The 16,802-nt window shown below is 35.5% G+C and overlaps 1 protein-coding gene across 6 annotated transcripts; it reads right to left on the reverse strand.

Annotated features, from left to right (window-relative positions):
* Window positions 1-849: 849 nt before the first annotated feature.
* Window positions 850-4,032, reverse strand: LOC103938010 (VAN3-binding protein). 6 transcript variants are annotated; one of them, XM_048591621.1, is made up of 7 exons: window positions 3,942-4,032; window positions 2,845-3,256; window positions 2,303-2,681; window positions 1,995-2,174; window positions 1,743-1,792; window positions 1,602-1,659; window positions 850-1,301 (listed from the first exon to the last, which is right to left on the reverse strand). In XM_048591621.1, exons 2-7 carry the CDS (start codon window positions 3,112-3,114, stop codon window positions 1,063-1,065), a joined length of 1,176 nt encoding a protein of 391 aa, XP_048447578.1. In that variant the 5' UTR covers window positions 3,115-3,256; window positions 3,942-4,032; the 3' UTR covers window positions 850-1,062. The 6 variants fall into 6 exon arrangements, with proteins under 6 accessions (XP_048447578.1, XP_048447576.1, XP_048447577.1 ...); XM_048591619.1 differs by having other exon boundaries at window positions 3,829-3,984; XM_048591620.1 differs by having other exon boundaries at window positions 3,817-3,948.
* Window positions 4,033-16,802: the final 12,770 nt, after the last annotated feature.

Raw genomic sequence — 16,802 nt, forward strand, 5'->3', positions numbered from 1 at the left:
TTACCTGTCATGAAAAAACACTCGTCATACATAACAGGGAAGAAAATTTATGGAATACTATGGCTGTGGCAACGTATTTGACTCATCGTCGTTCTACAAATTTTCTTCCAGTTCACAAGTCAGAGAAGTTGCCAAAGGCACATCAGATCTTACAACTTGTTTCTTACACCATAACATCTCAAGTTATTTGACTTATCGTTCACACAAGAATCAAGAAACAGAAATAAATAGTGTGCAGAAGGAGAAAATACATGCGGAAACCATTTCACTAAAAAAATTATTTAAATAAGGACAGAAAGTTAGATTTTGTTTTCACTATTAAAAGAGAGATTTTATTTGTTACTATTGAGGGAATCCAACGTAATTAATCTCTCTTTCTCTCTCTCTCTTAAGTCAAATCTAAGGCCTTTCACTTAGAAATGAAGAAAAATACCACTAGACCGTAATGCTAAGCAGCCTCTGTGTGTGAAGTAATCTAAGCAAAAGTTTTGGATCCTAGGTATCCCATTGAGAAGGATGGTAGGAGCAGAAGCTGACCACGAGCAATACAAATGTGCCCATGATGCTGACTGCAGAGACAAATGTAAGGCTGATCACTGCAAGGAGAAATGTTTAGAGTTGCCAAGCAAGTGTTCTGCTGGCGTTTGTGTGTGCCCGTTTGGCCCTGAACACTCTGCTGAGAGAGTAATCTCATCTTCAAAATGTGCCAGCGATTCAGATTGCACCAACTTCTGTCCTACTGAATGCAATATCAAAACCTGCGTCGAGGCCAAGTGTTCATGCGGATGTCACAGGTGAAATAATAGACGATGTTTCTTTTATTGAATGATATGAAATAAAGCTTCTGAATTTTGAAATAAACTTTCTGGATTTCATATAGAAAACGAACAATTTCTGATGGCACCATGCACAAACACTCATATCCGACCACAAAATTCGCCATCTTGTAACCTATAAGAACAATGAATTGTTCAAAACCTAATATTCCTTCTTGCTTGTAAAAGAAGTATACTGCATAGTAAAAGTTTTATTTGTGGTAACTTGTACAAGTGACGAAGTGAATCATATACTATTACTTATACTTAAAAATCCCAAAGAGTGCTCAGCTTCATCAATGTAGCTGACTCGGCGAACAAGGCTTTTGATCCCATCAACCCATTTTTGCTTATGGACCTTGTTCTTGCACTTGAATTCCAGTAGACCCTGTCCGGTTTTGAGACCGAAATAGACCTGCTCTGAAATTCCCCTTTCTTTTTTGTATGGCCAGGCAGAAGTCTCATCACAGACTCCATAAACAACACCTAGTACCAACACAACAAACATACAGATCAGATATGAACGAAGACATAACATATAGGCCTCGTTTGATAGAAAAGACTAACTTAGGACTATTCACTACATTGAAGGCGTTTTGAAGGAAGAAATGGATGAGAACTTCCATATTTTTGTCCAAGTTGAAGGCTACTCATGATGAAAAGATATCCCTACTAATCTCCACAAGAATGGTAGTGAATAGTCCTATCCAAGCTAGTCCTCCGCCTCCCTATCAAACAAGGCCATAGTACTGTAAATAGAACATAGAATTTGTGCAGAAGCATTACATTTCTTCCTCTTGGAGAAGGCTCCTCCAACGTGCTTACGTTTGAGTTTAACTACGACCTGAAAAGATAACATACGAATTAGGAATGCCATTTTTCTATCTGAATCATTCTCCAGATTATTCCTTTCACTCGATTTTGTACCTGAGATTTATTGTTGATGTACACAGAGACATGCTTCCATTGTAAAACACCTGTATACACCCATTGCAACATGTAAGTCCATTTGACACATTCAAGTTTCGACTGATTTCATGAGAAGAACATCATGTTTATAAGGCTAAGAGGATTTAGTTCTTATGCATTTCTGTTTTTTCCATAAGAATTAGAGTTTCCGGTACTTTTTATATCATCTGGAGTCTGATTTAGTTAATATAGACGAGTTTAATACGTTACCTTTTCCTGTAAGTTGCAGTAGCTCTCCAACACAGGGAGGATCTTGCTGCTCTTCCACTTTACTATAAAAAGCACCAACCGAAGGACTTTCACCCATTCCTTTATCATAGGGACTAATTGCAGCATTCTTTCTTGCTTCTTTTGGTAGTCTTGTTTTCAACGCAGATTCTCCTCGCAAAGCTAAAGAAAGACTTCGTAAGTTCGTATCAATTTACAATCAATGGCATAAAACAAGAAGTTCATTACTTGGTACATCAGCTTTCCATTCGAAAGCTCAACTTTTTTTTTTTTGGGAAGTGAGCAAGTACCTGTAGCAGCTGCTGCTGTAAGAGTCATAAGATCACCGGGACTCCGGATGTCCACCGCTGATCTGACAGCAGATGCCACACGATCATGATCAGCGCCAGCTGACTCAGCCATTTCGATGCAATGTGATGCCAGCAACTCTGTAGCCAAAGCCAAAGCCATGGTGGTTTTCGAGCCAGAACCATTCGAGTTCTCTGCTGCTGTTACAGCAGCCAAGGCTGCAGCAACACCTGCAATGGAGACTGCAGAATGCACTCGCGCCCTTTCTACCCGTTCCTTGTCTTTCTTCTTCACTGCACTACTACTCAACTCCGTATGGTGGAACCATTTTCCGACAGACCCCGTTCTCCGATTGTTGACAGATTTTATGATCTTGCTTGCCTGCAAGAAAGAATCAAAACAATATAAAAAACAGAACCAAAATTGAAATTAAATCACGATTTATGTAGCCAATTACAACAACGATGATCACAACAAAGTTCAATACAAAGTAGGATAATACTTGACATGAACATTTCTTCGAGTTAAGGAAAATTGAGCTTACTAGCTGTGGCACAACAGTTGCTTCTGGGAATGTTTCGGGACTTTTTTCGACGGAAAATTGTTTTTGCTTTTGAGCAAGAGCCTTTGAAATTTCGGAAGCTGAAAGACTCCATGATCTGGACAAGAATTCCATAGGCTCCTGTGGGGTTTGTGGCTGGGGGATCGCAGGCAATGGTGCCGCCATTTTCAGCTCTTCGGCTTCTTCCACATTCAACAAGCCATGCAAAGAATCGGTGTTACTCTTCCAAGCTGAAAAATAACCACTTTCCATTTCTTAATTCTATGTCTTTCTGCAGAAAGATTTTTCCAAATGTTCTGACTAATTACTCAGAAATTGCCTTTCTTGTTTGTGCTCATTGGTAGTGGGCTCCTATCAAAACCCCCACAATTGATGGCTTTGGCCTGTCCTTGTTCTGTGATATAGATCAATTCAGAGGTAAAGGTTAGCACACAACGGTAGATTAAGACATGATTAAAAGAAAATGAGTATAATTATCCCAGAAATTGGTTTGGTTGAACCAAACCACAGTAAATGAACTGCTCCAACACTAAAAAAATCTACTTCTGATGACCAAACAGTAAGGGTTTAGTATTGGTGGAATTTGGAAGTGTACACACCAGCGAAACTGCTTTTAACTTTTGCTTTTTTTAAAAGCAGAAAGAAAAACTTCCAAACGCCAGAATTACGTATGGTTGAAAAGGACTGTTGGGAAATATTTTTAAAAAGAAGGAAGATTTTGTAAAATTGGCTTGGAAATGGAGGCTTCATAAAAACACTAGTGAGAAAGAGATTTGATTTGCTGTACTGACCTTCTTCCAATCTTGAAAGCTCTACACAAAGAACAAATCAAAACCCTTTTCTTTTCTTTTTTTTTCCCAACAGACTCCTTATATATAATGTGAGGATGTGAAAAGTTGTTTCGCGTCGAAAACAAGGACAGAAAGAGTGAGTGAATGAGACAGAATATATTACAAGAACACATACAGGAACCTAGTGCTTTGAGCTCCCATGAATTCAGGTTTCCCCTTACACAAAAAAACAGATCAAACCATGAAAAAACAAAGAAATGAAATTATGAAATTAGGGTTTCACCCAACTTGAAAGCTCGGGAACTCCAATTTAAAGAACAGGGACAAGGCACAACCCTGGATAAGTGGGGAATGGTTTCTTAACCCACGTACAAAACAAAGCTAATTCGATTTTTATATGTGTTAAATGCGTTTACAAATACTCTTAGTGGTTCTATGACTTATTGCCAATGGCCATGCACGAACGTTGACTGGACGGTGGGGACGGTTTGGGGTTTAGGCTTATGTTCTCTTCTTCCGAGGCCATGGTCCCTGTGGCGGTGCTGCCTTCTATGGGCCACGCGTTGTGTGTTCGTTTGACTGAACGGCAGAATGCGAACTTTGTATGGTAGTCTTGTAGCTATATAGAATATTAAATGACTGGTTGCATGGAAAGTTAAGATAAGTGGGTAAGATATTATCATTTTTCGTTGAGATCAAATTAAGGACATTAGTAAGAGCATGTTTAGCGCATCAGAAAATTTGGACTTAAATCTTATATTTGGTAGTATACGGTTCTCTACGGCATCAAAGATTTAAAACTCGTATATAAGTCTCCCATGAAGTTGAGATTTAAATTTGGGTTTCAATATAAGATTTGAGTTTAACCTATGCCAATTAGGAAAAATGTTATAACAAAAATCTAAGTCCAATCATCTTCAATGAACATAACCAAATTATAAAGAGTAATGCTATGGAAACTTAATTTGTAGACTAAATTTTGAAAACTAAAGAACATGGAAGTTGATGATTGGTTTATTACTTAGGCGTTGATAAACATGCTCATTTCTATTGGTGACACATCATTTAGTTTGCAAATTTAGTCTCCCTAACATTACCCAATTATAAACATACTCATTTCTATTAGAGATGCTCTAAGGAGTAAGGATTTCTCCACAAGTCCAAGAAATATAAATATTATATATAGTGCCAATCTAACACGTCCTTAGTTTTTTTTTTTCTTCTTTTTTCGTACTTAAATAATACTATGGCGTGACTGCAACTTACTTGGAATGGGTTTAATGCTATGTAGCATCCTGATTTAATAATATAAAATGTCATGTGTTAAAAGTTTTATACATATCATTATATTATTGGAAGAAGATGCACAAGGCCGATAAACCCTCTTCCATTTAAGTCTTTCCTCTAATGAGTGGGTAGCAAAAATCACCTACAAAAATTGAACAACTGTGATCAATTTTATTTTTATTTTTTTTTGTATGCAGAATAAAAATACTAAGTATATGGAGCTAAGATCATTTTTACCCCTTTTTATTTCTTTTCTTCATTTTCTGATTAAAAAGAGATCAATGATCCTTATAGCAGCACTTCCACCCCTCTCAAATTCCTGAAGGGATAGTGGATTAAATCTATGAAGTCTAGATTTTTAGGTTTGACTTTCCTTGTCAACATTGTAATTGTACCACATGCTTAATCTAGCTTTAGGCTTTTCTCTGTTTATGGGCTGTGTCTACTGGGAAGAAATGTTCAACGAAGTGGCGCATCTCTCTTCAAAATGTTTGTTCATGCATTTGCATTTCATGTCTACATTCCTGCTTCATTATGACTAGCTTAATTGTCTAGTCAAGCTTGCACACAGATTTCCAGCAAGCTAGGCACACAAATTAACACCTGCCCACATAGACTGACTAACACCTTTTTGCTGGTTACGAGTTTTTTGCTGTGGATCTGCCTAGATTGTTTTTTAATGTGACACATGTTCCTTGTCCTTGCTAGCTGAAATGAAACATCCCTTTTGCATATATTCTTTAGCTAGATTTTCACTTCTTCCTTGGGGTTTTCATATCATATTCCTAGAGAAAGAAAGAGAGAAAGAGAGAAAGAGAGAAAAAGGCATTAAAGCCTCACCTTCCTCTTTGTTCTTCATTTATGAAACCCTAATTGCAAAACCTTATTTCATGCATTAAACACCCAATCATTGAATGATAGAGTTGCATTGTTTTGTGGTTTTGCATTAAATTTGTGGTCAAGTGTTTCTAGTTTCAAATCTTTAAAACTGATACATTTTAGGATTCTCATCAAGTTCCTTCAATAGTTTGACTGGAGAAACTGACTGGACATTTGAATCCAAATTTGCATATGATTGACATATCATCATATGCATGGTTCGTGTGTTAGTCTCAGCGCCACAAGGTAAGAGTTCAGGAGGAGCTACTATCATGTGAAGACTGGAGACAATACATTTTCGGTGTCATAAGGTGAAGAGCTGAGGACTTTGTGAAGACTGAAGGAATCCATCTTGTGTGAGGCAAGGTTACACAAAGGTAAAGCTACCCTGTAGACTAGATCTAGGAATTGAGCTTTGTGGTACTTTGTAACAACCTTGATTATACTAGTAGATTGGACTCAGTGGAGAGTCCCCCGTTTTAGCCCAGAGGTGGATTTTTCCGGCTAAAAACATCTTGTTGACAAAGTTATTTATATTGTGTCACATATCTCACATACATATACAACTACATGTATCACTTGAATATTAAATTAGTATGTGCTCACAATTATGCTCACTTGACACATTAATTGGAACGAACTGAGGCCTTGCTAACAAGTATAGCTTTTGGTATTTGAAATTGGTTATTGAATCTTTGTTTATCGACTAACAAATCTATCTTAATTGACTAGCGGGCTTGACTAGTTAGTCCAGCAGATTATAATTTTTATATATAGGATATTCCTTTTGGTACCTATTTCAAAATCCCTTCCCTCTCCCCAAAACTCCTCCACCTCATCCCAATCCAATGGGCTCTGGGGGAGCCTAGTTGCTTACCTATGCTAAAATTGACTAGCCTAGTCCCTGGGACATGTTACGCAAGGCTGATATCAGCTACAATTAAAATTAATTAAAAATACAAATTATAAAAAATCATAAAACTTAATTAAAAATATTAAAAATAATAATTTTTTCTATAAATACTTAACCATGTTCTTTCACCTTACACCACATTTCAATATTTTCATATATTTTCAAATACTTTCAACCAATATTTTATTATCATCCGAAATTAAAAATAAAATTATCTTTTATTATTTTATTAAAAAATTTAATAATATTTTAATATGAATTGCCTAGGTTATTCAGTTTACGGGTGAAGATGCACTTGGACAGTTACTGTTCACTAAAGGCAGTTACCATTCACTTGGGAGATTGAATTGCATATTGCCCGTGGGCTTTTTAGGGGTGAAAATGTTCTTATTTCGTTCAAATTTTGATATCATCTTTTCGTCTTCCCTTTTATGTAAGTAATATTGCGTAAGAGACTCAAAATGAGAACTTCGGATGCAATTTCATTATTTATTGGTAATGGGCGTTAAGCCATTAGCCCAGGACAGTCTTTTTGGCCAGTTAGATCCTCTTTCCTGTATATTAGAATAGTTTAGATTATCATCCTGTTAAAATAAAACCATACTAAGTATGACTTTTTTTGTCAGTCAAAAACTTAAATTCATTAAACATAAAAATAGGGTTACACAAGGCCAACACAAAGTACATTTGGAGAATCCAAACACACATAAAGCCCAACCCAATAACCCAAAAGACATAAAATAACAAAACTCTAGTTCCTATCATCCAAGCACAGAGAATTGCCGCCACCGCCATGAACTCCTTGCTAGTAGCCGCACTAGAGAAAATGATTGAGTGATCAATTCAACCAAGACACCGTATCACAAAAGTTACAAACCTGCAACCAAATTTTGTCACCAGGAACGCTGTTCCGAACTATAGCCACTGAATCAAAATCACCTTCACTAACCCCTACAATTATATACAAATACAGAAACAGATGGTTGAGTGGTAAGGCTAAAGGGGTATATGAAATACCCCTACTTTGGTATAAGTCGAAGAGCACTTGGCCTCGAGGGAAATCTGGCATGCCGGTCCGGGTATGGGTAATGAGGACGAAAATGGACATGGCCTCCATCTTCGGCTCGTCGCTCGAGTATCTGAGCAAAAGTTGGGGTGAGGATGAATTATGAGGGTGGGCTGCTAAGGGAAAAGATAGAGGAGGCTGGAGGTTGGGGTTTGAAAAGGGGCAACAGGGAGCTAAGAAAGGTGGAAACCAAATGAATTTAAAGCAACAAAAGCCGACAATAAAAGCCAGAAAAGCGGAGAAGAACGCCGAGCCCACATGCCACCGACTCTCAAACCGGTAGAGACAATTGAGAGCGGAGCACGGGAGAAAAACTACAAATAGTGAGGGTTTTTTTCTTAGGGAGAAAGAGGGGGAAATTGAGGGGGGAAAGTAGATGGGAAGAAGGGAGATGGGTTGGCTCGCAGTATCTGGGAGGGAAAAAAAAAGGCAGAACATATGGAAGGGAAGGAGGATTAAATATGATTTTAAAAATTGAAATCATTTTTTTGTACCATGTAAATTTTTATCATTCACAAAAAAAAAAAAGTTCAAACTCCCAAAAAGATTAGTGGAACATTACACCATCCAATTGGTTTTAGATTTGATGTTCACAACCAATTGATTGTAGATTGATATTCGCATCCAATTAGTTTTAACTTTTAAATTGAATGCTTTTTACCTACGGTTAAAAAATAAATAAAATTAAAAAAAAAAACCGTGTTTGGCGTGCATTCATATTGATACATAAGCTTTTATAAGTTGGTGCAAGAGAAATTTTCTAAACTCATTCATTTTGGATAGTGGTGGATCAGTTTGGATCACTTTCACTTTCAAACTCATTGTTAAGCCTATGATTGAGTTCAATCTGAGGTAAAACCAGTAAAGAAATCAAGCCAGCATTAGACGCTTTATGCAGCTCAAACCTAAGACCGCCCTCTTTTCCGTTTCTTTAGAGATTTTTAGCGCAATTGTATATATGGTATGACTACTTAGATGATCATTATCAATTTGAAATTTTAACTAAGTTAGATTCCGCTCGATAATAGTTTAATATCTGACTGTCGAGATAATGATTATATATATATATATATGTGTGTGTATGTGTCACTTGATTTGTGCATGGTCATAATAACCCAATAATTTGGAAGATAATGAAATAAAAAAAGTTTGGTGATGGGTCGAGTTAGGGTGGTATACTCACATTCCAAATCTTGGGATAATATGCAAGCTAGACACACCTAATTGTATTTATATGGCATGGGTTCGGTTGGATACGTATATACCAAGACATGTGCCACATTTATCAGTGATTGTCCCACTTACAGCTCATGTTTTTGGTAGCAAAAGAAATGGCACATATTAATATTTGATCAATTCTTAGTTCTTACCTACCAAAATGTTCCAAGTCATCAAAACTTAAAATTGTGTGGAATGGCACATTTCAATTATCATAAAGGCATCATCTTAGTGTCCCCCGCCCCCGCCACCAACACTCCCACCACACAACCCACCCCCCCCCCCCCCCCCCCACCCCAAAAAAAAATATTCCTCTTTGTTTTTATGATAGAGTGGTAAAGTAGAAGCAAAAAAGTGACTCAAATTTTCTTTGTGAGGCATATTTCAATCAATATTGATACGTTTGTGCATATATGTAGGATTGAACATAGCACATTTCAATTATCATAAAGGCATCATCTTCGTGTCCCCCGCATCACCCACCCACCCCCCCCCCCCCCCCCCCCCCCCCAAAAAAAAAAATCCCTCTTTGTTGTTACGATAGAGTGGAAAAGTAGAAACAAAAAAGTGACTAAAATTTTCTTTGTGAGGCATATTTCAATCAATATTGATACGTTTGTGCATATAAGTAGGGTTGAACATAGTCTGGTTTGAAGTAATTTAGGGTTCGACCTGTAGTACCAAACCAATATGGTATTGATTGGTGTAATTTTGAACTCTAATTAGCAACATAACTGAACCAAACCAGTCCCAGTCCATTTAGCAACTGGTTTGGTTTGGTCACTTTTCTTTATAAGCACTAGCAATTTCAACACATGCGCAGGAAGTTATTATAGAACAAGTAACAAAAAGAGAAAAACAAAACAAAACAAAAATAGAAGAAAATAGGACGCAGGGAAGCCAGTGTAAAATTACTATTTCACCTTTATTTATGGAAATTAATATTAAACTTATTTGATTAAAAAGGGATACAATGGTGATTTTACCCTCACAAAGAGGGTGTTCTTAGGTAATCGTCTATTATTAAGCAAATATTTCATGTTTTCTTATGTGAATGGAACAATAGTTGAGAAAACTTTTCACTGTCGAAGATGAATTGAATTGTTAAGGATGTTTAGAGCATCTTCAAATGAGGTGTCAAATTTTAGGTAGAGATGTGGTTGTGCATATTTAACATAAAAAATCCCTCTAACCGAAATGTTATTTACTGACTGAATTTAAAACCTTTGTGATTAGGAGTTAAATTTGACATCAACGTTAAATTTATTTTTAATTAACTTTAATTGTGGGTTCCTTATTCCACTAATATTTCAACTAATAAATTTTTTGTTTGAATAGTTTTTTTTAATAAATACATGCATTTAAAGCCCTATATTAATAAGAAATAACATTTAACAATTCGGTTAGTTAAGTACAAAATTTGATATAAGATTTCAAATTGTCACATCAGTCGTCAATTGTAATTTAACTGTTATATATGGTCTTCTGTTATGCGCTTTACCGGGTTAATAAATAATGCAAACCGAGTTAAAGCAAACTAATTGTGGTTTGATTGAAAATAGTGATTTATCTTGGATAGAGTTTTTTTTTTTCTTTTACTTACAGCATCTCGAGTACAACGTAGAACTGATTGGATCAACACTTTTTTACAGCCAAACCATACTAATTAATACCTAAAAACAACCATGCTAATTACTTTGATTTGAACGGTTCAAACGTTGTTTATATTATTTTATTTTTATTTTATCAACCTATGGTGTTTAACAAAGCTCTTCGAGGCATCTCATTCTGATAAGTGATAACGAGTTGACAAAACCACTATAAAAGATTAAAGGAGTATGAGTGTCATCTTCCACAAACTCCATGCATTCACCTTCACCTAACTATAAATCCAGCTTTACACTCAACACAAAAAATAAAGATATATCCACATCATAAGAAAGAAGTGAAAAAAGAAAGTATATAATTGAATATTAAGCATCGTTTGATACAGATGATTGGATTGGATTAAATGAATGTTTTTATTTTAAAGATTTGTGGTAAGAAGAAACAAAAAATTTGTGGTATGGAGTAGGAGATGGAGTAGATAAAATCGCTCTCCTTTACTGTTAAATACCTTAAATTTATAGGGTTGTCCAGATCAAATCCTTTACCCAACATGACCTAGATATTTTGTTAGACATTTTAGCCAAAATGGTATTGATATAACTCTTTAGTCCATGACATGTAAGATCCCACATCGTCCGGGTGTGAGGATCTTGTAAGCCTTATATGTATATTCACATCTCTACCTAACACGAGGCATTTTGGGGGCTCACTGGCTTCGGAGTTCATTAGAACTCCGAAGTTAAGCAAGTTTGCGCGAAAGCAATTCTAGGATGGGTGACCCACTGAGAAGTTCTCGCATGAGTTCCCAGAAACAAAACTGTGAGGGCGTGGTCGGGGCCCAAAGTGAACAATATCGTGCTACGGTGGAGTCGAGCCTGGGATGTGGTGGGGGCCCGGGACGGGATGTGACATGACAAATATGTTAAATAAAGACCAAAATTACAAAAATATCCTTAATTTAATAAACAATGAGTCAAAATGCTTTGACAAAATTTGAGAGTATTTTTATTATTTTGATCTTATTTAACGGAGATTTTTCATGAAATGATCAAAATGATTGATTATGAACACACTCAATGATCACTTCTATCGATTTAAATTTCAGATATTAAAATAAAGAATTATATCAATCTCATAACTATTTTAACTAACCCTTTATCTTATATGTTGTAGTGTTAATTATCATCTCACATAAGTACAACACTTTGCATCGAATAAAGTTGCGATGATACATGCATGAAAACAGTTGCCATATGTCTGCAGAAAATTTTGAAATAGTTCTTCTCCAATTAATCTTCTTTACGTGTGACTACTTGATTGAACCCCGCCATGATCGGGACTCAGGATAATGTGCTTTTGATTGGTGAAGGGTGAAGCGTCTACTTCAATCAAAATCCATGTCTTCTAATCCAACAAAAGGACAGCAGGTCTCCTAAAGTCTTCATTTTGAGAACATGTAAAGTTCTTCATTATATGATTCCTCATATCAATTTTTCGGTAGATTAAGTTATTAAGTTAAATACGGAAAGAAAATATTAATTGATGAAATAGAAAATAATAAAAAAGGGAAAATTAGAATCCCCATCACCTTTTTAGTACTCTTTAGATTAAACATTGGTTCTAATACAAAATTTGATTATGACGTCTAAACAATAACCATGTCAACATTTTTATATTTATTTAGATTACAAGTCATTATTGTGTTTTTTAAATTTAATATATTAATTATTAAATTTCATATATATCCTTTTATGTAGATATATTTATGTACGTGTCTATTCTTTAGGAAGCCGGTTCTCCCACGTTTTTATAATTCAATCCCATCTATGAAAGTCTCTTACACGTGAAACGTGAAACAACACCTGCCATTGGATGTGCTGCCTCATTACATTCGGGAGGAGCAAAACGAAAATCTATTGACCTCAGTTGTGTTAAACATTTGATATCACATACCAAGCCTTCAATCAAAGCCTCACATTCTTTTCTTCTCTTTTTTTTTTTTTTTTCAAAATCAAAGCCTCCGAACAGAGAACCACATTTCTTAGTTGGCCTACTATATATATCGATACTAGCCCAATGGCGTCGTCCATTTCCAGCTTTTAGTCTAATTTCTTTGTATAATCTCGTTTTGATAGGAGCTAATGACCAGTGAGTATAACTTTGCCCCTATGCAATTAACTTTACGTACCAAATGCCTTGAATGATCTAATTTAACATTATATCATGAACCAAAACATTAAGTAACATACCAAACTCCTGGTACATTACAAACACACTGTATAACGTTTTTTTTTTTTCAAACAAATACGTTTCCAAAAAAAAAAAAAAAAAAAACTTTACATACCAAATGCTTGGAATGATCTAATTTAATATTATATCATGAACCAAAAGATCATTATGAGTTAGTGTAACATTAAGTAATGTGCCAAACTCCTGTTATATTATAAACACACTGTACAACGTTTTTCCAGACAAATACGTTTCAAAAATTACTGAAACTTTTACGTACCAAATGCCTGGAATGATCTAATTTAATATTATATCATGAACCAAACGATCATTATGAGTCAGTGTAACATTAAGTAACATACCAAACTCTTGGTAAATTACAAACACACACTCTATAACGTTTTTCCAGACAGATAAGTTTAAAAAATAAAAAAATTTTACGTAACAAACGCCTTGAATGATCTAATTTAAAATTCTATCATGAACCAAATGATCAATATGAGTCAGTGTAACATTAAGTAACGTACCAAACTCCTGGTACATTACACACAATATATAACATTTTTCCAGACAAATATGTTTCAAAAATAAAAAACTTTATGTACCAAACGATCAATATGAGTCAACATAACATTAAATGACATACCAAACTCTTGGTACATTACAAAGTTGCATTCCAATAATGTACCAAATTAAAAATGTTAACTAGTACATTACAAAGTTGTAGTCCAATATGAGTCAGCATAACATTAATAGTGTACTAATCATAGCCTTGCTAAGGACCCTCAACTTCTTATACTAGCTACGTACGTTGCGGTGTAACTCCTAGCAAGTTGGATGGATCTGAGATCCAACCGAAGCTCCATATAGGATTCTTAATTCGATTAATACTAAAACCCTAATTAACAATTTGGCTAATACACAACATGCATCGACCCTAACGTGTGAATCATGTTTTTTTAACTCGATAACAGCTTCAGTTATACCTAGATTAATCAAGTTTTCATCTTTCATTTGTTTTCGTTTAATCAAAACCTTCGACTTTGAAAGACAATCAAAATCAATGCACCCAATTGATGATTGAATAAAAATCAGTAACTGGAACCTGAATACCAACGTTGACCTTGGTACGAAAAGAAGGCTTCTGAAACTTATGGTATGTTCATAGGAAGGAAGTGCCGCTAGAAAATAAAATTCACTAGAAAAATAACATTATAAATATCCTTAAATTCAAATCCTTCTGATATTCAACAAGTATTCTACTCAAATTAAAACTCTGAGACATAGTTAGCAAGAATCTAGGAAACTTGCGTGCATATTGGGGTGAAGAAACTAGATACAGTAAAGAGATATGTTAAAGGTTATGGCAAAATATGTAATTTAGGTACATTACAATGGGTTAATTAAAATACACATGACACCAAAATTGTCGGAGAATGTTTAATCAAATTGTTAAATTGAACAGATGTTTAATCTAAGAAGCCTAAAAATGAGGGGTCTATATCAAAACGTCCCAATAAAAAATTAAGAAGAGAGAAGAAGGTTTCACGTCATGTTGATTCTCTTTCATCTGCAAAACCTAGTCTCCTCATCGAATATCTAAATTCAACAAATCCAAATAAAACCGTATTAACTTTACACATACAATTTTATTCAAATCTTTTGTCAATAATATTCAAACCCAGTTAGTTCCAAGGCACCAAAATTGAGATTGTGTTGTTTTGAAAATTGGAAACCTTTCTTCTTGTATGCATGAACCCTTTTTTATATGAAATTTTCCGACAGTGGTGAAAATTTTGAAACAAATCCTTTCCCCCTTTCATAAGCAAAAAACAAAAACCAAAAATCTCAGGGGGGGGAGAAGGGGAGTGAACGATCGCAAGAGAGATGGAGAGAGGAAGGAGATGTGGAGAAGAGAGATGGTAGGTGAAGAAGACGGAAGGTTTTACGTTTTTCATTTAATCACTTAGTATAATTATTATGTTTCGTGTAACAAGAATGATTTTTAAGTTTATAACTTAACCTACCATAAGATTTATCCGAAGCTCGTATGAAAAAGGACCTCACATGTCCTCTAAATAAAGACTTTAGGAGAGTAGTTTTGTCTAATAAAATATCACAATTATTTCAACAAGTGGCATAATGTTAGGCAACACCGGTGAAACTTAGTTTCTTCCAAACGTTGTGCAAATATAATAGTTAGGGCTTTGTATTGAAAAAAAAAATATAAAGAACAAATAAATATTGTTAAGGGTTCAGTGGTGTGGTTTATTATTTTGTTATCGATTAAAAAAAAGAAGAAAAAAGCCGAGCTATTTTTATGATTTTACGATTTTATGTGACAACTCGTCCTTAATTTTACGATTTTATTAATTTTGAATGAGGGAATTGATGAAAACGTCCTTAGAGACGAGAATATTGACTTTCGTTAACCGTCATTTCGTGACGCATATGGGTTATTATTTTATCGTATCTCGAAATATGCAACGGTACGAACGTGTAGGCGCAAACGGAATTGAAATCGGAGTTACGATGAAGATTTTATGGAGCTACGCATCAAAGAAATACTTTTGTGAAAAAGTACTATTTTATATTTTATATATTTTTCGAATTATTATATTGTTATTTTAATATTTTTTGTTTGAATATTTTAAATATTATATTAATTTATATTTAGCCTGTGGGACCCACAATCACACCAAGTCACCACTCCCTCTCTCCCGCATGGCTTCCCCTCTTAATTCTTTCAAACACTCTCTCTTCCCTCTATCTTCTTCCTCAGCTGTCTCTTCCTCTGCAAACATTAGTGCCTAGACCATCACCAGCACACTCCCACTCCGACGAGCACTACCACCACAACCCCAACTATCACCTCGTTTCACATCTCTTTCCCCGAGCCTATAGATTCAAACTAAACCCTCAGGCTTGCACGTAAACCAGGGAAACTAAGGATAGAGAACTTCGACGAGTTCTCAGATTTTCCGACCGAGGTAAGACTCGAAATACCTTCGATCTCTTCCTCTTTGACGTGTTGAGTTGATCTTTTGAGTTGTGCACATGTTTTGGTGACGATTTGGTGCAGAAACCAACTCTAGGAAACTTCCAGTTTTCCGGTGGAGACTTAACGGTTTTCGAGCCATTTTCCAGCCAACTCCGGCCACGACCGAAGAAACCAAGGTTATAATTCAATCCCTTGTTCTTTGATCTTGATTTTGGTATATTACTTGGATAGGTTTGGTGAAGTTTTCAGTTAGTCGGAACCGGGATTTACTCTGGCCATTTCATTCCCAGATTCCGACAGTTGCAGTGACAATCGGCCGGAGAAGAAGAAGAAGAAAAAAAAAAAAAAAAGGCTTTAGGCCCAAAGCCTGGTCCAAGTCCTTGGCCCAAACCTTTGGACTGATGTTTTAGGCCAACCAAGTTTCAAAATGGGCTCATAATATTCTGGGAATATTCTTTGGAATATTCCTTAGGTTGATTTTTTCGGAATTTTCTCGGAAACCCTCCTAGGCTAATTTTGACGCCCCGAGTTCGTTTTTGACATCCATTTAGTAAAATCCCAAAGTTTTGACGTAGTTGATCATCAAGGCATCTTTATTGACTTTTTAGGGTTGACCGTTGACTTTTTACAAAATTTGCTGAGGACCTTCCTTAGCGTATTTCGATGCCCTGATTCAAAATCCGCACTCCATTTTCCCAAATTTAATTGTCTTAGTGGAGTTTTACTAACGGATCCCAATATTATGCTTAGGTACGATTACTATTGTAGGCTCCAGCTTCTCACGTTCGAACGACTACTTTTTTGCAAGTATCTGTGAGTGGGTCTTTTCTTTTATATATAGTGTGTGTGTGTGTGTGTGTGTATATATATATATATAATTGTTAGTTTCCATTTATACATTTCATAAAGAGTTTTCTACAATACGCCTAGATTAGCTTGATGTTTATA

The sequence above is a fragment of a genome, unplaced genomic scaffold, assembly GCF_019419815.1.
Source record: "Pyrus x bretschneideri cultivar Hongxiangsu unplaced genomic scaffold, Pyrus_bretschneideri_v1 Contig34, whole genome shotgun sequence".
Lineage (NCBI taxonomy): Eukaryota > Viridiplantae > Streptophyta > Magnoliopsida > Rosales > Rosaceae > Pyrus > Pyrus x bretschneideri.

What these genes read in the sequence shown, in the direction of transcription:
- LOC103938010 (XM_048591621.1), bottom strand. Translation starts at nt 3,114, where the DNA reads ATGGAAAGTGGTTATTTTTCAGCTTGGAAGAGTAACACCGATTCTTTG. An exon ending in CAACTGTTGTGCCACAGCTA is followed by an intron (nt 2,682 to 2,844) that starts GTAAGCTCAATT and finishes TCTTTCTTGCAG; the next exon opens with GCAAGCAAGATCATAAAATC. An exon ending in ACTGCAACTTACAGGAAAAG is followed by an intron (nt 1,793 to 1,994) that starts GTAACGTATTAA and finishes GGGTGTATACAG; the next exon opens with GTGTTTTACAATGGAAGCAT.